This window comes from Vigna umbellata, chromosome 3, assembly GCF_029865625.1.
Source record: "Vigna umbellata cultivar VRB3 chromosome 3, Vumbellata_1.0, whole genome shotgun sequence".
In the NCBI taxonomy this organism is placed as follows: Eukaryota; Viridiplantae; Streptophyta; class Magnoliopsida; order Fabales; family Fabaceae; genus Vigna; species Vigna umbellata.
Genome location: NC_142167.1, coordinates 14,635,931 through 14,659,356, shown reverse-complemented (window position 1 = coordinate 14,659,356; position 23,426 = coordinate 14,635,931). Strand labels below are relative to the sequence as shown.

The following is a 23,426-nucleotide window of genomic DNA, read 5'->3' as shown; positions in this document are numbered from 1 at the left end:
CCTTTTTCAGATTTCTCATTAACCAATTAAATCAAATCCATCTAACCAAATTAAACTAGACCAATCAATCTCTAAAATAAGAAAAGTAAAATTATTGAATATCTAACAGATAGATATGAATTAATCCACCATATTAATTAATTATTATTATTTCTTTTAACTTAAAATTGTGAATAATTTTACATAAGAATTTATATAACCATTAAGTGGACTAATTATCTTCTAACAAACCAACAATGAATCAATAATTCTTTTTAAGAACTATCTTTAATATAGCATTAAAAGACATGGAGTAATTTAACAAGTGGTATAAAACACATGTTATAAAGTATAAACTCTTCTTTATTTCTTTTTCTTTTCAATTATTATCTTTTAACAGAACAAAAAAGTGTTATAATTTTTTTATCCAATTTATTTAATCTTAAGACTAATATAAAACAGCAATGAAGTTTTCTTTAGAAAAAAATGAAGTATAGTAATTTTTTATTGAAACCTTATTTATCATGAAACCATTTTTCTGCAACTGATCATTCAACTCAATAAAAATTTACTATAGATAGAAACCTTTTCCCTTTATTCCGCCTCCTTTTCTGCCATCGACAGATCGGTGGCTATTAATTGTTGCTAGTTCCAACACACTTTAATAATTACGTCACCGTCAAAACTAAAAAATATTATTAAACAAAATCTAAATAATAAGTACACTAAATAAAATAACTCAAAATTTCCAATGAGAGAAAAAGAAACATTCAATTCAACTGCAGCATTATTTACATGACATCACTTTTCCCATTTTACCTACTCCTCCTATTTCCCTCTTTTAGGATCTCAACATTTCCTTTCTAAAACCCGAACCGGTAACCCGCCTCTTAAATTGGCTGTTAGACCAGGCACAAACCGGGGCTCCTGATCCGGTTCAACAACCCGAATGTCAAACTGCCTAACCAAGGCGATCACAACGCACCTCATCTCCGTCAAAGCCAAATCCTTCCCCAAACACACCCTTACACCAGCCTGAAAAACCGGGTATTTAAAAGGACACGGTGGAACAAACACTCCATCACGCAACCACCGTTCGGGTCGAAATTGGAGGCAATCGGGTCCCCAAATGCTTTCCATCCGACCCATGGCATAAGGGTGATAAGTGACCCGACTCCCCTTCCGTACAAAAGTTCCATCTGGCAACACGTCATCTTCTGTGGCGAACTTGGAATCGAACTGAATGGACGGAAACAGCCTCATGCTCTCGTGAATCGCCGCGTTCAGGTAATGCATTTCGCGAATCTGATCAAACGTCGGGAGCTCAGGGCCCCGGCCCACCTCCTCGCGGATCCGCGCCTCGACTTCTGGGCTTTTCGACAGCAGAGAAAAAAAGCCGGTCAACGCGGAGGCGACGGTGTCGCGGCCCGCCAAAAGAAAACTCACCACGATATCTCTTAAGTAAGCGTCATCTTCAACGGACCCCATGAACCGCGAGAGAAGGTTTTTTTGCGAGTTGAACCCCATTTCCCTCCGCTGCTTTATCATGTCATGTGCGACGTCGTTTACGACCTTGATAGCTTCTTTCAGTCTCTTCTCCGAACCGATTCCTAAAAGCCGCTTCGCTTTCCAAATGAACGGCGACGCGGTCATGGCGCGTTCCGCGGAGAGTTTTGAGGCTAGGTCAAACGCGTCGGCGAGGTTCGAAACTGGGAGAGTTGGAAGGAGACAACGAGGGTCAAGACCAAACGATATTTTGCAGATGTTGTCGAACGAAAATCTTCGTAGGATGTCCTGTAAATCCAAGACCTTTTCCTTGTTCATTTCGCCACGCGCGGTTGAGAGCATGAAAGGGAGCAAGCGTGCGTGGATCTCTTCGTTGACCAACTCCATCGCGTAGGAGCGAATCGCGACGCTCCCGAGTTCAAGACTGGCCATTTTGCGTTGAAAGAGCCAGGAATCGCCGTCGACGTTGAAAATCCCTTGGCCGAGGAGGTCTCCGAGGATGGCGGAGAAGGGTTTCCCTTTGGGGTAGTTTTGGAAATTGGTCTTGAGAATGTGCTCGACGTTGTCGGGGTTGGCGGTTATGGTGTTCCCCAAGACATGCACATGGATGGTGCCCGATGGGGATTTTCGGAGAAGGTGCGTGTACCAGTCGCAGAGGTTGGTGAACTTTGTGGCCCAGCTCACGGTCAAGTAACTCTTGCAGACGTCGCAGTTACACCATGGCTTCATCCTACTGATGAAAAGCAAAAGAGAGAAGAAAGAAAAGAGAAGGGTGAAGGCGAAGAAGAAGAAGCCGCAGGTAGCAGGCATTGATTGAAGGGAAAGAAAACCTTCAAAACTCATCTCTCTTTCAATGTCGTTTTTCTAACGTGATGTGTATGTAATTAAGAATGGAACTGTGAAGAGGGAGGTGGGAACCTTTGGTATATATATATAATGGGTTCGGTTCACTGTAGTACTGCTGCTGCTATTTATTAAATAAATAAATAAATAATAGCTGCAAAACAATGGGCTGTGTAATAATCCAAAATTCTACTACATACAGTGGTTTTTGTTTTTAATATTATTACTTAATTATTTAATGGGTGGTATGTATAAATAACAATAAGAAATAAAAAAATAAAAGGAATTTCGTGGCGAAGGTAGAGGGTTGACATAAGAACACGTAGAAGGAGTAAGCGTCAACTGGCATGAGTAACGCGTGCGCAAAATAACGCGACAGGAGGAGTTGCTGGGACATACGTCGTTGTTGTTGGCTCTTAATTTCTCCCACGTGAGTGAATTGTTTTGGGTTGCGTGGGCCAAAGCTGGTGTATATTTCGGCTCTTTCCTTGGACTCTTTACACTCCTAAACAGCCGTCACCCGGAATCACTGGTGCCAGTTGCGTTAACTACTAGTACACCAAGGGCTTCCGTTTTTTCCACTTGCCTTAGATTTTGTTTTTTTTTTTATTCATCTCATGTCGGCATTTTGTTTTGGGCTAGGTTGTGTGCTTTTCCGGCTGTGACTGCTGAGCTCAGAGCACGACCAGACGGTTCCAACCATCACTTTCGTTTCTAAACACTTCTTTTAACTGCTCAATGTTTTCCCCACGTTTTCCTTTGCTTTACTTTTTTTTTAACACTAGTGTGTGATTGCGTAGTCGGCAAGCGTTATTTCTGAAGAATTTACGAGCGACAAAATCCCAAACTAAACTTCAAAATTTGTTAATGTCATATTTATTACTATTAATTCGTAACTCATACATTAATTAATGCATTTAATTTTGAATTCATTTTGTATCAATAACACGAGTTAACTTCTCGAGATTCTTTTTCAATTCATATATTGATTGTGATGAGGGTGAATCACTATTAATTATTTCATTCAAGTCATTCTCATCTCTTTATCCTTTTTAACTCCCATTCTTCTAAATGCATTAAAGTCATTCATGTGTCTCTTGTGCTTAAAGTTTGTCCATAGTCATTAAGTGTTCATTTCACACATCTTCCATGTTCCTCACCGCTGAAGATATAATATAATATTTCGTAATGCAGTGTAATATAATATAACTTAATAAAAACATCATTTTGCCAGTCTTATACATTTCGTACAGAAGTGTAAGATTTATTTTTCATTTTTCAATTCAAACATATCATAAACATCCAACTTCTGTTCTATAACAACATCTCTTTAAACGAGTTTCAAGATCTCAACAATAGTTTTCTTTATCAAGTTATAATTATTTTACATGTGAAAGAATTAACCTAAATTATGAAAATTAACATATGCATTTTAGTTGTATTTTTCGAAAATATTAGTTAATATGAAAATATAAACTTAAAAAACTATTTTACCAAAAACTGAAAATACCCAAAATTACAAAATTCATCACATGACAAAAATCATCATTAAAATTATATGTAAAATAAAAATTAATTTCACCAATTATTAAGTCCAACACGTCTTCATGCATGTTCCAAAAGTAGATTAACATCCACTAAATCTCGTAATCAATCCATTGCAAAATAGGAAAATAATACAACTCATCGCATTTACTTGTAGTTTAAATGTTAGACCATATTCTTTGACTTAATCTATAAATAATTTAAAAGCAGATTAGTTGAAATGTTTGAAGTATAATTCCCACGAAAAAATTATATATCTACCACAAAAGATGACAAACCTTGGATACTTTAATTGTAAATTTAAAAAAGGAAATTAAGTTTGTTGCTTTATTTACTTTTCATTTTTGTCTTTGACTCCAATAATTGTCATTCCTTATGCAGATTTTTCATTTATTATCTACATTTTTGTTTAATTATTATTGATAAAGTTTAAACCTAATTAACCTAAGTACCTAGTTAATTATGATTTCAGCAAAATCCTAAATTACGCAACAAATTTAATCAAAGCCCGAGTTAAAAAATTTCATACACATTTTTCTTTCCTCAATGTGTTTTTTTTTTTTTTTTGAAAAATCAGACATGTAGAAAATAAAATCAAGAGCATTTGTGTGGTTCTTTTTACGTTATGGAAAATGAAATAATTGATAAATTGAAGGCATAAGATAAAATTGAGGAGAAAATGTGGAGTGAACCTTGAAAAAAATGTTGAGTGGGTACATTGAATTGAGATAAAGCTAAAACACGTGGAAGAGAAATAGCAGAGAAATTAGTCAGAGATAGAAACGACGGTGTTTTATGACATACACATAAATAATGTGTTTTTAAGATTAGAAAATTAATTCAATAAAAAATTAATATTGATTTAAACTCGATACATTGAAATGTTTTGAAACTCGGAATTGCATCACTATTTTGTAGCTAGCAGAATTAAGAAAGAAAGTTGTAAAGATATAAATTTATGGTTAGAGTGATTAAAAGTGAAAATATATTTGTTTGGGTAATTAATTCAACCTTTTTAGTTACAAAACATTAAAATATAAAATTTAATATTTTATTATTTGTTTAAAGTGATTAAATTTATAAATTTATTGTAATTATTTGAATAATTTGAAAGATGAAAAATCAAAATAAATTTTATAACTTAATTATGTTTTAATAAGTTATTTTTTAAATTAAGGAGTTATGTGACTAAGAATAAAATTTAAAAATATATGAGTAATATTATTTCTGGTTGAAAATTTATTTATTTTTACTCTACCCTAACTTTTTGGATCAATAAGTGATATTTTAAAGTCTTAGAAAAAGATTGTTGATATTTATATTTGAATATCTAAAAGTTTAAAAAAAATTATGTCGATATTTGTATTTTTTATATACATATGTCACTCAAAGTTTTTCATAATAAATTTTTTCCTAAAAAAAATCATTATAGTAATAAATTAATTAATTTAACTTTATTCATATTTACCTTTACGTGTTTATTTATATATTTTTATAATAAATATAGTTTATCGATGTTTCCGTGAATTATAATTTATATTACTTGTCTATTATGATTTCATACCTTTTGTTTTAATAAATTTTCATAAATGATAGATTGATTATAGAATGTTAGCAATCATATACTAGATGTCAAAATTTAACATCACCTTATTTAAAATTATAAAATATAATTAATAAATAATCTAAAAATGATATAGCTGACTCACTTGAAACTTTGCAAAATTCCAAAATTTTCTTCTTTTTTAAAACAATTTAAGTTTTTATTAACAAAAGTTAGTTATTAAAACATTAAATTTCATTAAGAACAATTAAACTATGACAACTTATCCTTCCTTTTCATTTTAGTTTCCAAAATACTCAAACTTGATATTGGAACAAGCAATTTATTGGTAGTTTACGTTTCAAGTTTGACATAGAAATAATTTAATATCTCGTTTCAAGTTTGTTTTTATTAATAAGTCTTTTTAGACTTTATTTATAATAACTTCATTAAAGTTTCATTTAATATTATAATTAATTTTTTATTTATAAAAAGTCACTGGATCAATAATTAGCGAACATTTAACAACGGGTTCACAGTGTGACGAGCCTAGTTTTAGTTTTATTAATAGACGGAATAAAACTAAAACTCAAATAGACGGAATAAAAAATCAATATATATGTTTTACGGAAAAATAAAATACAAAGTTTGGAGTGAAGTATGCTTGAACAATATTAAATAATTTTAATTGTTAATATTATGCTTAACATTACATTTTAAATTAATGTAGATAGCCTAAGTTGAAATTAAAATTTGAACAAACTTAAATTCAATGGGTTTTTAAGGAACTTTATGAGATGGAAACATACACTACAAAAGCATTAAATAGTAACAAATTTTAATAACAGAAATAAATAATTACTGTATTAACTAATTTAGATACATATAAACAAAACATTAATTGTATATAAAATAGTTTGTGTAATAAATACAAAAGTTATAGTTGATTTATGAAATAGAGTCTAAAATTGATATACAACATTAACTATCTAAGTTTTATCAATCAAAAAACTAGTGTTTAAATTAATTAATAATAATAAGTTGCTAAAATATTGGTACTTGTTTTAGATATATATTTAATTTTAATTTACAAATAATTATATTTTTTTTATTCATAATAAAAACTATTTTAATTTCCATTAATTTTTAGTTTGTATTATTTCGGATAAAAGATTATTTTCTTCACCAATGTAAGTTATATATATATATATATATATATATATATATATATATATATATATATATATAATTAATATATATTGTCAATATTTTTACCAATATTTGTTGTATTTTTTTAATTATTAATACAGATGTTATTATTTGTTTATAGTTACTTAGGTGTGTTTTATAATATTTTATGGATAACATTAATTATAATTATTTTTTATCAATGTTAACTTATATCAATATTAATTAAGAGGAATTTTTCGATTTTAATAAATATTGATAAAAAATTATAGAAGAAAAGTTCAATTATCAACGTTGTAAAAATATCTTTAATTAATGTTAGCTTAAATAATTACGTTTGATATTAATTAAAATAATTTCGGTAAACATCAATAAAAAAAAATTGTCAATATATACCTTTAATAAATTTCAAAAAGAAACTTTTGGGTAACTTTTTAAAATAAATTATATTATTCAATAACAGTTTCAATATATATATATATATATATATATATATATATATATATATATATATATATATATATATATATATTAAGTTATCCAAAAGTTGAGTGTTATAGGATGTAATTGATTTTTATAAGCTTAAAAATCATTTTAAAGTTAAAGTGAAAACAAAATGAATTTAAGGATAAAACATATTCTTAGGTCTTGTTTACTTGAAGGGATTTGAGGGAAAGTAATTGAGGGGATTTGAGAGGATTTGAAGATTTTTTTTTTGTTTATTTGAGAGAATTTGGAGGTATGTGAGAATGAATTTGGAAGTAAAGTTTGTAAGAATTAGTGTAGGATTTGATTGACTGACAGATTAAAAAAATCTACTTCCAAATTCATTCTCATTTACCTTCAAATTCACTCAAATAAATAATAAAAAAATTTATCTTTAAATCCTCTTAAATCCCTTCAATTATCTCCTCTAAATCTATTCAAGTGAAGAAAACTTTAGCGATTTTAGTGTTGAGTAAAATTCTTCGACGAGTTCATAAAAATTTTAATAAAAGCCTTAAGGGTGGTAGACCAATATAATAATAGAATAGGTATACCTTTAAAATATTGTTCATATCTGAACTGAAAATATCCAAATGGTCTTTTATATTACAGAGTTTTCTTGTTCTTAAAAAAATAGTTCTTATAAAATGCTTATTTAATTATCTGTTAATCTTTGATAATTTTTGTAAAGTAAAAAAAGAAAACGCCAAAAGAAAATACAAAACTCAACAAATAGTTTCCCAATTTAAAATAAAAAATTATCGGTAGAATTTTTTTTAATATAATTATCTTTTTCTTGCTTGTCGGCAAATGAAAACCTTTATACAATTGAACTACCTTCTAGTTTGGAAGATCTGATAATGTTTCTTCTACAAAGTCAAACGAAGAATAATATATTCATCTAAAACAAAACAACAATTATTGTGTTGTGCTTTTTAGAAAAGAAACTGGTTGGAAATTAAGATATCATGATTAAAGACAATCTTTATATGAAAAAATATTATCAAATTTTTAAGGTTTATTTTTTCAGTTTCATTTTTTTAAATATGATTTAGTAGATTAAAACAGCTGAGTGTATAAAAATATTTTTTAGTTCAACCTTAATATGTGAAGTTAAAACATATTAAAACAAACACATACGATATAAGAGAGTAACTTCGATCATTATCTTTATTATGAGACACAACAATAATGTTCCAACTGTTAATGTTTGAAACTGGCTTTTAATTAATTATGTCATAATTTTTTAAAACATGTTTTAATGAAATAAGAGAAAATAATGTGTATAAATTATAATTATTGATTTCGAGTTAAAGTATATCTCACTTCTGGAAGTACTTGAATATAAAGAAACAATAAACATAAAAAGCAAATATTGTGAAATTAATATTGGAAATTGGATATCTATTGACTGTTTGAAAATTTCATTCAAAATTTGCTGCACATAAAGATTTTGGGTTGATTTAGTCTTATCCAGATCAGAAGTTAATTGATTTTTTCCAAGAGTAGTAGGAATTTTGGTTACTTTCACTACCCATGTGCTTTTTTATTTCGAGGGAGATACACGTGAGAATATAGAAATTGTAATAATTTGAAAAATAGATAAAGGTTAAATATATATTTTAAGTAAATGATGGAATGATTTATTAGGTAATACGATTTAAAAGATTTATCTATTTTTTAATTATTTAATTTAGAATACTTATTTTAGTATTTAAAAAAAAAATAATTATACAATTAAAAATATATTAGATATTGGATGTCAAGGAATATTATTGGATATTATTATGTACTAATGGAGATTATGAGATATTGGTAGATACTATGAGATATTTTTTAATATATTATATATTATTTTATATTATTAGAAGTTGTGAGATATTTTTAGATAGTATGAGATATTTTATGTATTGTTATATATTAGATATTTTTTGATATATTGAAATATGATTAGATATTATTAGATTTTATGAGTAATTTAATATTGTATATTATTACATTAGAAATGAGATATCTTTGTAAAAGTGTGTTTTTGTGGTGGATGTCTTAAAAGTTTTTATTTTTAATTATTATTTCAAAGTTCATGTTAAAGCTTTTTTTTCCTTTCTGATTTGTATGTGTGGATCTTAGTTAAGACTTATGGGTAAAATAATTTAGGATTAAATATGTTTTTAGTCCCTAAACTATTGGCCGTTTCTGGTTTTCGTCCCTCTTTCAAAGTAAGGTACAATTTGGTCCTCATTCTTTTCGAAACTTTGGTTTTAGTCCTCAAAAACTAACACCGTTAAAAATGTGTTGACGTGCTAACGGGAGACTGACACAATTGTTTTTTTGTCAGAGTTTATCAGCTTTTCTCCAGTGTCACCTCTCTGTCTTCAACTTCTCTTTCTCTCTCATTCCTCCAAACTCATTCCAATTCTTACTCTCATGGGTTGTTACCTCTCCGTCATTCCTTGTGCCCTCTTCTACTTTCTTCAACTCTGAGGGGGCGCGACCCCGGTTACCGATACTTCGGCGCGGCGAAGAAGCTTCTCGGCGTCAAGTACTTTTTCCAGTACGAAACCACTAATACTCTGCATCCCCTAAAATGAATTGTTCTATATGTATAATGCTGAATTAATACGCATGCAATTGAGCTGTGTGATCAACAAAACCAAACACACGAAATCAAATATAGATGATCAATTACGCGATCCTAATTTACAAATTGAAAACACCTAAGTGTAAAAAAACTAAAAAAGCATCCAATTCAATAGTAGCACTAGCAGCACGGAGTGGAAAACATCAAACAGTAACTGCTTAGGTCTCCGTTACATAGAACAGAGAGTGATCGATCAATCACTTATCATTTTCAATTTGAATTTGGAGTACCTGAAGAAGAGACGCGAGAAGTGGAAGAATCGATGGTGACGAACTTGTCCGAGCTGGATTTGGAGTCATCGTCATCCGCGACGGCGAACTCGGACGGTCGGGAGAAGGATCGGACTCTGACCGGCGGCGGCGGGACCATGGGGAAGAAGAACTTCTCGTAGTCGAAGTTTCCGAGGTCGGTGTTCTCGATGATGTCTTCTCGGAGCGCGGACTCCGCCTCCGACAAGCCATTCTTCCGCAGAAACTCTAACACTGCTTCGACGCCGTTGGACACAGCCATGGACACGACACGACCAATTCAGAAACCTTATTATTATTGTTGTTGATGATGATAATGTCTGAGTAGGGCAGTGACATGTGAATTAAGAAAGACGGAAGGGACATAAGCGTAATAAAATGCATGGTTTATGATGTGAAAGATGAAGTTGGGTGGAAGATGGAAGGAAGAGAGAGAAGGGGAGAAAATGTGAGAAACACTCCAAAAAAAAAAATCGTGTGTCAGTCTACCGTTAGCCACGTCAGCTAATTTTTAACAGTGTTAGTTTTTGAGGACTAAAACCAAAGTTTCGAAAAGAATGAGGACCAAATTGTACCTTACTTTGAAAGAGGGACGAAAACCAGAAACGGTCAATAGTTTAGAGACTAAAAACATATTTAACCCAATAATTTATAAGCATTGTTTTAAGTGTTGAAGTTACATAATATCTCTAAACTTTGAATAGTTTTAATACTTGATTCTTGATGTTGAGATTAAAGGAGAATTGTCTTTAACTATAAAACTCTAATAGTTAAGATATTATTATGTTTTAAAAATTATTGGAAGGTTGTTTTCAATTATCTAAATTTTTTAAGGATTATTGATGTGTGAAAGTGATATTGGAAATACTCTAATTAGAAGAGACAAAGTTTTCAAATTTGTCCATTTTTGACTTATACATGTGAGTTAACTTGATGAATTTTCACATATTTCACTTTTAATGAAGGAAAATATTTTTGGACAAAGCTATCATTATTTTTTTATATCTTTTGGGATTTTAACATTTTTGGAGTTTATTTTCAAAATTGATGTTTTACTTTGTTACGTTAGTTTAGCTTTATATTTTTGTGGTTGTGCTTTTTCATTTACCATATTATTTAACATTTTAAATTTTACAAGAGTTTAAGGGTGATTATAGTTGATATTTTTTAAATTCAATTTCTTTTGTTTTAAATTTAGAACTCGAGTTAAATGGTACGTTTTACAATAAGAAGGGAAAATAATAGGTAAACATAAAAAAAAGAAATAGGAAAATATAACAAAATTTAACATGTTTTGTCTTCGTTTTAAAAAAATATTACAAATTTGTTGTAAAACAAGAAAGAAAATAGGTTATTTTTAATATAATATGCATCATAATCAATTTTTATATATTTGAATAAATATATCAGTAAATACTCACAATAAAAAAATTTAAAATTTGAAAAAAAATTTAAATAAACAAGAAAAAACTGTAAATTTTTTTTTATATATTTATATTTTTAACTTAAGTATAAACTAATTTTTTATTATTATTATTTTGCTATAACCTATGTATGAATAAATTTGTTAAAAAAATAAATTTAAATATTTTTAATTGAATTAATTATTACATTTTCCTATTTATTAAAGACTCAAAAAATGTATACTTTCAATTGACTCTCAATGTTTAGATTTCTTTTTCATATAAAGTCATTTCACCAAATTAACAAAAATAATTAAAAATAAATATTTAATAAAAAAAATATAAAACTGTTAAGATCTAATAAATATAAGAAAGTTAACAAAAACTCTGAATTTAATTAAGCATATATAATTCATACATTTTCTTGCATATAACGGGAGATCCAACACATATTTCATTAATAAATTCTCATCATCAAAATATATTAACTCAAACAGTTTCGTCTTGAACAAGCGTCGTGGTTTTTATGTTTATCCTCTGATGTAACATTTTGATAAAAATCATATGCACAGGAAATGTCTAAAGCTGGTGCGTCCATCATCTTCCGACATGATTTGTGACTGAGGATGGATATTCTGCAGAGTGAGAGACGAGGGTGATGCGTGGTGATTCTATACTTTGTGGAAAATGAACCGTGTAGCAGTGGATTATTTTGATAGAGCATGTTTTCCACGTTTTAAATAATCATAAAATTGGAATTGCTATTGAGATGGTTTCAGCAGTGATCTCATACTAATAATGAATGAGAGTGATTTTGTTGATCTTGATTTGAAGGTTGGTAGGGTCACGTGAAGGGAGTTCCTCATTCAATCGTGGGAATTGCTGTCACTTCAAATCAAACCACGTTTCTTCGCGACACTGACAGACACATATGTTATTATCATCTTATCTCCTCTCACACATAAATAAACTTCATAATTAAATTACCACAATTTCTAAAATTATACTTAAAAATATACTTTTATTCATTTTTTTTAATTGAAAAATAAATAAATATATTCTTTTAATTTAGTAATTTTAGTTTATTTTACGTATTAAACAGTATTTTAAACTAATATTTAAAATAAAATATATCACATAATACATGCAATTCAAACGTTGCCATCATGATTTAACATGTCGTATGTTATTTTATACAATCGAGATATAAAAATAATATTTCTTAACCAAATATGTGTATAATACAAAATAAATAATACATCGTTGTAGAAAAAAAATTGAATGAGCTATAGATATTTAAAAGGTGTCTCTTTCATGTGAAAAAAGTAGGTTACATTATTTTATTTATTTTTTCATTTTAGATAATGGATTTTGTGAATTTTTTATTTGAGATTAATGTATTTCTTCCATTGATTTCCCATATCTTAATACTTTGAAAGTTGTCTTGCAAACCATATCTCGAAGCTACTGAAAACCAGACATATTTTGATTTGGTCATCATTTCGTATATAACATGTTATATTTATATTTGTAAATATTTAAGTTTTGATAGGTATAAATTATTTTATTCATTCTTTAACCAATACTGATTGACTTTAATGACTTTGAGTGGCAATTGTAGGACAGCAAATAAAATGACGTAATTGATGACTCAGAATCTCTTGACTACAGTGGCATCAAGATCTACTTGTATAAATATCTAAATATCTAAATATCTAAATTCACTGTTCTCAAACATCAAAACATGTTTTGTTTTGTTTTGTTTTTAAACCGTGGCAGTACTTAATAAACAACGATGATCAGATAGTTTTGTGAAACCTATTGCAGGGAAGATAGCTTTGTAACCGCTGTTTTTCTTTTATATATTTTTAATCTAATAGTTTAGGGTTCTTTTTATATAATTTTTAATTTTTAATAAACATATGGGTGGTTGTGCAAGGTCATCGAATAATATAAGCTATTCAAGAAAGAGAAGAAAAATAAAAATAAAAGGAAGAAGTTAAAAATGGAAAAGTAAAAAATTTAAAGTTGTGTTCATTTGAAGCGATTTAACTGTTCACACAGTTTTGTGAGCGAGGAATTAAACTCGTTATGCGTTCGGTTGAAGTGAAATGCGCGGACGGATTTGCAGTCAAATGCGGGATGGTTGCACTGTTTAGTCACCCGCGGTTGTGACGAGATTTGAGTGGATTGTCGCGGAAAAGTCGTATGTGCCCTCCAATTTAAGCAACGACGAGGGTGGCGTAACCGGTTAGAGCAGAGTGTAACTGGTTATAGAAGAATGAAGTTTTTGCTGGCACACGCGTAACCGGTTACAGGATATATATTTTTTTCAATTTTTTGTATAATTATTTTAATATTATAATTTGGGTTAAATATGTTTTTAGTCCCTAAACTATTGGCCGTTTCTGGTTTTCGTCCCTGTTTCAAAGTAATGTACAATTTGGTCCTCATTCTTTTCGAAACGTTCGTTTTAGTCCTCGAAAACTAAACACTATTTAAAAATTTGGTCCTTATTTAGCAACAAATGAGGACTAAAACCAAAATTTCGAGGACTAAAACGAACGTTTCGAAAAGAATGAGGATCAAATTGTACCTTACTTTGAAAGAAGGACGAAAACCAGAAATGGCCAATAGTTTAGGGACTAAAAACATATTTAACCCTTATAATTTAAAAAGATCTACATCTTAATAAAATTAGGTATATTATTTTTTCTAATTTATTAAAAATAAGTTGATTATTTAATTTTTATAATTTTTAAACATTAATTTTATAAATTATTCATAATTTTTTTTCTTTATAAACATTTTTACAATTAAATATAACATTTATAAATAACATTTTATATTACTTTTATAACTAGGGGCATTTTGGTAATATTTAATTTCTACCAATTAAACTAATTTTTAAAATCTATCAAATCAATCAAATCCTACACTAATTCTCATAAACTTTACTTCCAAATCCACTTTCAATTACCCACAATCCACTCAAAAAAATAACTAAAAAATTACCCTCAAATTCACTCAAATCCATTCAAATCATCTCCTCTAAATCATCTCCCCAAATCTACCAAAAGAACAAAGCCTAAGTGTAACAAAAATTTTCTACTTTAGATCACATATAGAAGGAATGAATGGTTATCTAGAGTTATTGGTTTATATGGTTTAGTTGAAAATAATTATAAGGGTTTTATGATCAATAATGTAAACGATCTCATTTTTTTATTGTGTACTTTAACGTGCACAATAAAAAAAAAGTCTAATTGAGCATATACTTTCCAACTTTGTATATTTTGTTTCCTTCATAATTTTGTGTTTTTTATGTTAAATATGATTTTTTTTCCTATAAATTTAGACATATTAGAATTTCTTTTTATCTTAAATTTTGATATATTTAAATTTTTAATCAAATATAAATTTAAAATATCGTGTAACACGTAAAAAAATTAATACTGTAAAATAACTATATTTATTTATTTATTAAGTTTATAGATCAAACCATATTAGAATTAAAAAAAATCTAATTTAAGATTGAAAATGTATTTAATATTTTTTTAAAACGGAAAAAAATTAATCATATTTAATGATATTTTTACCACAGAACAACAAAATGAAAGTAAGACATTTACAAATGTGATTTGTTTATAAGAAACTTGATTTAAAACATTCTAATAAAAAATCAACAGCAGAATAATATCAATACGAAAATACAAAATAATAGTTAAAATAATTTATCTATATATAAAATCTAGATGAGTTTAAAATTAATTAAAAGTAAGTACAAATATTTCAAAATATATTTCTATCAATAGAAAAACAATTTTTAAAATAAAAGCATCGTATAACTTATTTTACATTATCAAATAATTATATCAAACAAGAAGAAGTCAATGTTCCAATTTCATGAATTTTGAATTGTCAACTGTCAGCTAAGTTTCGAAATTTTGACTAGATTTACTAAACAAAATAAAAAGAACAGAATGAAAAGAAAAACACTTAGAGAGTTACGAAAATTCTTGTTCTTGTGACATCCTTTACTTGTATTCCTAATTCTCAAGAATCCATGTCTTCATTTCCATGACCCGGTCCAGATCGATTGTTGGACCTTCCAGAAACATCACATGCCTCCAGAAATTTTCAATGCTTGTAGAATAATCAACACTCCAGTAAGAATAATTGACTAAGTAATAGTCAACGTTTTCAATTAGAAATTTAAGGTTGTATTCAGAAACTTCTTCAGAACAAAAAATAATGCACTTTCAAACTGTAAACCCTATCCGACCCAATCCATAGGCTCCTTCTTCTTGCACCCACAAATTTTCTTTTTGCACCTGTTATTTTTTGTAAAACGTCCATCTTATCTCATTGGTTTATAATTTATTGGATTAAATATATTTTCAGTTTTTAAACTTTTGACACAAAATTAGAATTCATCCATATTTTAAATATTTTAAATTTTGATATATTTTAGTCTTTAAACTTTAAAAATAGATAGATATTGTCTTTTAATTCAGTTACGTTAAATTTTTTTAACATTTAAAATATGTTATATAATAACATTTGAATCGTTTGTTGCTTTAATATCAATTAAAAAATATGTTTGACACATAAAAAAATAACGTAATAAGGTTAAAAGGACTATAAATACCCAATTTTAAAGTTTAAGAATTAAAATTTATCAAAATTTTGTACAATAATAAATTTTTGTCTTCGTAATATATTTAATCTTAATTTATTCATCTTTCAAAACTCCCACTTTTATTTTCGGATATCTTTCTTGTGAGTTCTTTTTTGGACATTTGGTCAAATTTTCAGTAGATTTTAACAATTATACATGATATTGATTTACTTTTTTAATTATGTAATATGAAATTATTTTCTATTAAAAAATCTAACATGATAATTTCAAATTTGGTAAAGTTAGGACACAGATCATATTATTTATAAGTCAAATGTAACGTTTTGAATTATTTAATTTGTAATAATAATAAATTAACATGTTGATTCATCATCTAAAAGACATCACAATGGCCCAATTTTAAATTTTACAATCCCAACTTGTTATTTTAATTTACAAATCATACAATCCACTGGTTGTTTCCATAAAACACAACTCAAAAATATAAAGGCAACTCAAAAATATAAAAGGTTAAATATGTTTTTCTTCCCTTAAGTATCACATGATTTTGGGTTTAGTCCCTACTCGAAACTTTGATGGTTTTTAGTCCTCGTAGTTTTGAAACTATTAGTATTAGTCCTTAAAAATGGACGACGTTAAGTTTTAGCAGATGTGGCAAATGGCGATGCCAGGTTTGATGCCAGCTGCGCTCTGCACTCTCTGCCACGTTGTTTTTCTTTTTATCTGGCCAATAAGAATCTGACACGTGTCAGCTCCCTTCAACCCCAAATTAGGGTTTGCCAGATTGGGGAAACTTGCCCCTGCACCTCCGCCATGGTAAAACGAATCCAATATCAAACAAAAACCTGCAAATTTAATGAAATCCCGAATTGTAATTGTTGTTTAGGGGGTGGACAGGCATGCATTATTATAATGTAATGGTCTGTTAGTAGCAGGTGGAGTTGGTGTTGGTGCTGGTGCTGGTGCGCGAAGATACATTGATTCTTCTGGGAGGTTTTGAGGTACCTGATTAAGTTAGGAGGTGAATAAGGAAAGGAAGTCAGTTAATGATGGATGAGATAAATGTGGAGTGGAATGGGAAGAATCGGACCGTGACAGGAGATAACGATCTAAGAGTTGCAGTGGACTTAGCAGAGATCTTGGAGAGAGATAGAGGCGGGGGAGCAGTGTAGCGAAAACCTAGATCTTCTTCGTCGTTGTCGGCAGTCTGAGAAGCCATGACCTGAGCGAGGCGCTGAGCAGCGGCTTTGGCAGCAACATTATGAGTCCTTTTGACGGTTGAAATTCCAGTTGTAGTGAGGGTGAGGGAGGAAGAACGAGAATGACCACGTGAGTATCAGATTCTTATTGGCCAGCAACGTGGCAGAGAGTGCATAGCGCAGCTGGCATCAAAGCTGACATTGTCGTTTGCCACATCTACTAAAACTTAATGTCGTCCATTTTTAAGGACTAATACTAATAGTTTCAAAACTACGAGGACTAAAAACCATCAAAATTTTGAGTAGGGACTAAAACCAAAATCGTGTGATATTTAAGGGACAAAAAACATATTTAACCCAAATATAAATTATGAATTTTAAATTGTGCAATGTAAAAAGTATTTTTAGACTTTTTAATCCATAATTCATTTTCGCATTTGGAATACACAATTCAAAATATATTTTAAAATATACAATTTGTAAATTTAAAAATTTAAATTATTTAATTTATAAATAAGCTTAATTAGTACTTTTGTTTCTATATTTAGATATTTGATTCATTTTAATTTTTATATTTTTTACTCTGTGGAGTTCCTGTATTTTTTTACTTAATTAAGTCCTATTTTTCCTTTTTTACTCAATTAAGTTATATGTTTTTGAAAAAAATATATTTAATATAACATTTTTTGTTAAATTAATGTTAGCGTTGTTTAGAATACGTCGTGTATCCAAATATAAGTCATATCCTACATTGTAATCCATATGATTTTTATGTTTTTTTTTCTCTCCATGTATCTTCTTTCACGTCACAACACTTCTCTTTACCTCAAACTATCTTTCTCTACCTTTAAATTACAAATATTAAAACAAAGTTACTGAATTAAATATTCTAATTTTTTTCTATACAGTATTTTGGGTGGCTAATCTTGCATTTAAAAGGTAACGAGAGACAGAAGAAGACATAAGAACATGAAGGAAAAAATACAGCAAAAAATAAATAAAAGGGACTTGAGATGACACAAATATTGACTGGTAATATTTTTTTTTAACACGTGACATATTTCCAATCGAATCTTTAAAAAAATAGAACTCAATTAAGTAAAAAAATATAAAATCTCAATTGAGTAAAAAACAAAGAACCTGAAAGAACTAAAGGTCTAGATTTATAAACTAAATTATTAATTAAATCTTTTATAAATATATTACGAATTATATAATAAAAATATATTGTTATGATCTAGGAATTGTAGAATCCATAATATATTTCCAAATTTGAAAAAGTATACACATTCTACGTAGAAATATTTTCATATATTACATGGACAATTTAACCTTTTCTCATACCTTCCAAAGGTGCAGGGAGGAATTATGGTGGTACAATAAGGAGAAGGCAGTCCATTACCATAAGTTTAACTACATCAAGAGGTTATTCCCTACACCATTTCACATTGCTTTTTGTACTATTATATTTTTAAAAATTTTTAAAACTATTCTTTATATTTTAAAACATCCTATTCACTTCTTTTCTTTAACAAATATGAATGTAGTTATTTCCGTTTAAGGTTTTTTTTTCTAAAACTTTTATTTTATTAAAATATTATATTTTAAATTAATATATAAATACTATTTAATTTTTTATTAAAATTTGTAATGTAATTATATATAAATTAATTTTATTTCATTTAATGAAATAATAATTATTAATTTAATTAAATTATATTATTTTTGAAATTATTATGTTAAACGGATATAACGGGTTTGTTCATCCGTTAAAGTTTCTTTAATTTTTAATTTATTAAAATATTATATTTTAAATTAATATATAAATATTATTTAATTTTTTTAAAATTTGTTATGTAATTATATATAAATTAATTTTATTTTATTTAATGAAATAATAACTATCAATTTAATTATATTATATTATTTTTGTATTAATTATGTTAAATTGTCACATCTGTTTGCAAATATCAACATCCGTTAAAGGTGAAACAGATGTTGACATTTATTTTATTGGAAAAGCAAATTAAACATAAAGTGATACAGGAAGCATTTGATATGTAATGGGGCCTATCCAATGATAAACAGATAGAAAGAGAATTACTTCGTGCACATCCCAATATTATAATGTATACAACAAATAAAAATAACAATTTATTCATCAAACCAACACGTGAAGACGTTGAAAGAAATTATGAACTTGAACCAACAATTGTTCAAAAGAAGAAATGTGACGTATTTTTTTTTTTAAATTCATGAAAGTAATAGCAACCATGATTAACATATGAGTTGGCATTTCGTGTTTATAGTATACCAACTTGAGTTCCAAATAAATACATAGAAATTTATAGGTTTAATACCCAATTTTGTCCCCAGTTTGGTTAGAAAATCTCAATTTAGTCCCTCGTTAGAAAAGTAATTGTAATGAATCTTTACTTGTAAAATTGTGAGTCAAGTTAGTCCCTTCCGTTAAATATAAGCAAACAGAGTTAATGGGATGATGATGTGGCAGTAGTTAGTGGTTACGTGTCAAAACGTAATTGTGTGCATTCTTACGTGTTGGTGAATTAGAGAAGTTTAGGTTTTATTAGAAATTGAGTTTATTTTAATTGGGGATAAATTGGCAGCAGTTATGGTTTTTAAGTAATTTTGTGCAATTCAATAAAAACAAAGTTAGGGCAGCTGGAGTTCTTCACGTAGATTGCGAACACGGAACAATTGTGGGTGTTCTTCTTCTTGTTGGTCTTCTCATTTGTGTTGTTGTGTGTTTACGGGTTGTGCTTAACTTAGTGCTTCGTGGTGGTTTGTGGTTGGCAAGTTGTTCTTCCCTTTTTCGCAATTGCTTGGCTTAGTGGTTCGTAGTTTGTGGTTGTCTCACTTTGGGCTTCACAATGTCTTCGAATCAAGGTTGTTCGTCTTGCTCATGGGGGAGCTCTTGTGGGGGTTCATCCAGAGGATTCGTTGGAAGCCAAATATGCCATTGTGGGGAGACTGTTGTGTTGAGAGTGGCAAAAACATTGGTGTTTCTCGGTCCACAACCTGTAGGGCAAAAGCATTGGCTTTTAAACAAATAGAAGGTGATTTTAAAGAACAATATAGAAGAGTGTATGACTATGCCAATGAGTTGCTTCGATCAAATCCTGGTTCGACTGTCAAAGTTAATGTTGAACCTAATGAGGACACTCCAATTTTCAAGAGACTATATGTGTGTTTCAAGGCCTGTAAGGACAACTTCGTGTCATGTAGGCCTATTATAGGTTTGGATGGTTGTTTCTTAAAAGGAAAATATGGAGGTGAGTTGTTAACTGCAGTAGCAAGAGATGAGAATGAACAAATGTGTCCTTTTGCATATGCTGTTGTGGAGGTGGAGAATAAGGACAGTTGGGGTTGGTTTTTGCATTTGCTCATTGATGATCTTGGTGGTGTGGAGCTTTCTCCAACCATTACATTTATTTCAGATCAACAAAAAGTGAGTAACGTAGCCCATTGCATTTTTTTTATCTTTTAAACCTTCATGTGCTTCATTTTAACTTGTATACCCTTATGTTTTACTTGAATAGGGACTTTTACCAGCATTACAAGAACTTCTCCCTTGTGTGGAGCAAAGGTTTTGTGTGCGTCACATTTATGCTAATTTCAGGAAGAGGTTTCCTGGCCAAATTCTAAAACATCTATTATGGAAGGCAACAACATCAACACACCCTCAAACATGGGAGGCAGTGATGAGAGAAGTTAAAGAGGTGAATCCAGATGCCTTTAAAATTCATTGTTCCTATTTACTTTTGTTTGTTTTCGTAGCTGATATTTTTCACTTCTTATTTGTTTAAGTAGATTTTAGTCACAGTCAAGGTTTACGAGTAATCCTGTTTGTGACACCTTAGTGAATAATATGTCTGAAGCATTTAATAGTGTAATATTACATGCAAGAGGTAAGCCCATCATCACAATGATAGAAGACATTCGTATGTACCTCATGAAGAGATGGACAACAAATAGAAAAAAAATAACTACATATGAAGGTAGTCTTTGCCCAAAGATTAAAAAAAGATTTGACAAGGAATTGCACTTGACTAAATATTAGATACCTAGGTATGTTGACATGACTACATTACCATATGGACTTCTTTATGTATTCAATTTTGTACTATAAATACTGATTTCTGTTTTTATCATTGCAGTTGGTCAGGACAAAAAAATTTTGAGGTCAGACACATTTCAATGATGAGTGACAAGTATGTGGTTGACATAGATAAACTGGAATGCAGTTGTAGAAAGTGGACTTTAACAGTCATCCCATGCTTTCATGCACTAGCTGCCATGACATTTATCAACATCAATGGAGAAGACTGCGTCCCACATTGGTTTACAAAGTCAACATACCAAGAAACATACATTCCAATCATATACCCTGTCAATGGTCCTCAGTTATGGGAAATGACTTCTCAGCCTGATGTTTTGCCTCCAGCTAAAAGAGTGTTGTTTGGTAGACCAAAAAAGAAAAGAAGGCTAGAGACTTGGGAGCTAAAGAAGGATGACACACAACTCAAGCAAAATGGAACTCGTAAGAGATGTTCCATATGTAGACAACTTGGTAATAAAAGAAATAGTTGTCCACAAGCTCCTCCAGCAAACCAAAGTCAATATCAATCAACTCAGCAACCTCAAACCCAGGCTGAAAAAAGTCAGCCAACTACTGGACCAAGTCAGCTTACTCAATGCTTATTGGAACAAACTCAGTCATCTACAGCACAAGTTTAAAAGTGATTTAGAACTGACTTTATGTTTAGGTTAAGTATGTTTAGCTTGAGTGATGGCTTTTTTTGTAAACCTTGACATGTATTTTGAGACCAATTTTGAATTGGGTATTTTGTAAACTGTCAGACGTGCATCTGAAGTCCACTTTGTAATCTCAATGACAAATTTTCTTTCATTATGATGTAATTATGAATGGTGTTTGGATGATTATAATCTGAATTTCAATGACATATTCTCTTTTGGATGTGCATTTGAAGTCCAATTTATGATTATATTGTCATGACAGCTTCTCTTTTCATTATGATGTCATTATGAATGGATGTGCATTATCAACTTGAACAGAGTCCTGTATAATTTATTCACAGTAAAGTGCAGTGGATTTGTTCTTGAATTATATTACAAACAGTGACACTGTCTAAAAACTTCATTACAGTGACACTGTCTAAAAAGTCCCTTATTATACACAACTTTCTTTTTGATTTTGTCTTACTTTGGTCCAATGCAATTTCAGAAGCCACTTCCTCATTTTATTGTCAGTTACACACTACTTCCTCATTTTATGTTCTATATATCACACAAAATGTAAATTGAAACCATAATTTCAGATGCTTCAATTTAGATTTCACGTTAATTTCAAAACATCATATTACAATTTGCCCAAAGTGCTCTTCACGTAAACTGTCGAATAGAACACATCATGGACTTTTAAACAAAATACATACAAGAATGATGTTAATGAATCCCAGAAAACATATAATTGATATTAACATCTTCTCCCTTTTCTGACAATCCCTAACACATTTGTCCAAACTATTAATCTTTCTCCTTTGTCTAACAATAGTACTACCAGCATCATCTACATAATCTTCATTGAGCCATTTAAAGAAATTGCATCCTTGAAGTTCTTCATTTCTTGTCCGCTGTTCAAAGTATCCAACCACAAATTTCATTAATAAACAAAAAAAAATTATCACAAACATTAAACTACAAACCTTGTAATTAGGGCAGCCTCAAAATTGTTTCCCCTCATTCTTAACTGTTTTTGCCACTCTCAACACAACAGCCTCCCCACAATGGCATATTTGGCTTCCAACGAATCCTTTGGATGAACCCCCATGAGCAAGACGAACAACCTTGATTCAAAGACATTGCGAAGCCCAAAGCGAGACAACCACAAACCACGAACCACTAAGCCAAGCAATTGCGAAAGAGGGGGAAGAACAACTCGCCAACCACGAACCACCACCAAACATTAAGTTAAGCACAACCCGTAAACAACAACAACACAAATGAGAAGACCAACAAGAAGAAGAACACCCAAAACTATTCCGTGTTCGCAATCTACGTGAAGAACTCTAGCTGCCCTAAATTTGTTTCTATTGAATTGCACAAAATTACTTAAATCCCTAACTGCTGCCAATTTATCCCCAATTAAAATAAACCCAATT

General features: G+C 29.6%; 1 protein-coding gene across 1 annotated transcript; it reads right to left on the bottom strand.

Moving 5' to 3' along the window:
- Nucleotides 1-689: 689 nt before the first annotated feature.
- CYP94C1 (cytochrome P450, family 94, subfamily C, polypeptide 1) lies at nucleotides 690-2,394 on the bottom strand. The gene has a single exon (XM_047302620.2). The coding sequence runs from the start codon at nucleotides 2,326-2,328 to the stop codon at nucleotides 829-831; it is 1,500 nt and encodes a 499-aa protein (XP_047158576.1). The 5' UTR covers nucleotides 2,329-2,394; the 3' UTR covers nucleotides 690-828.
- Between the last annotated feature and the right edge of the window lie 21,032 nt (nucleotides 2,395-23,426).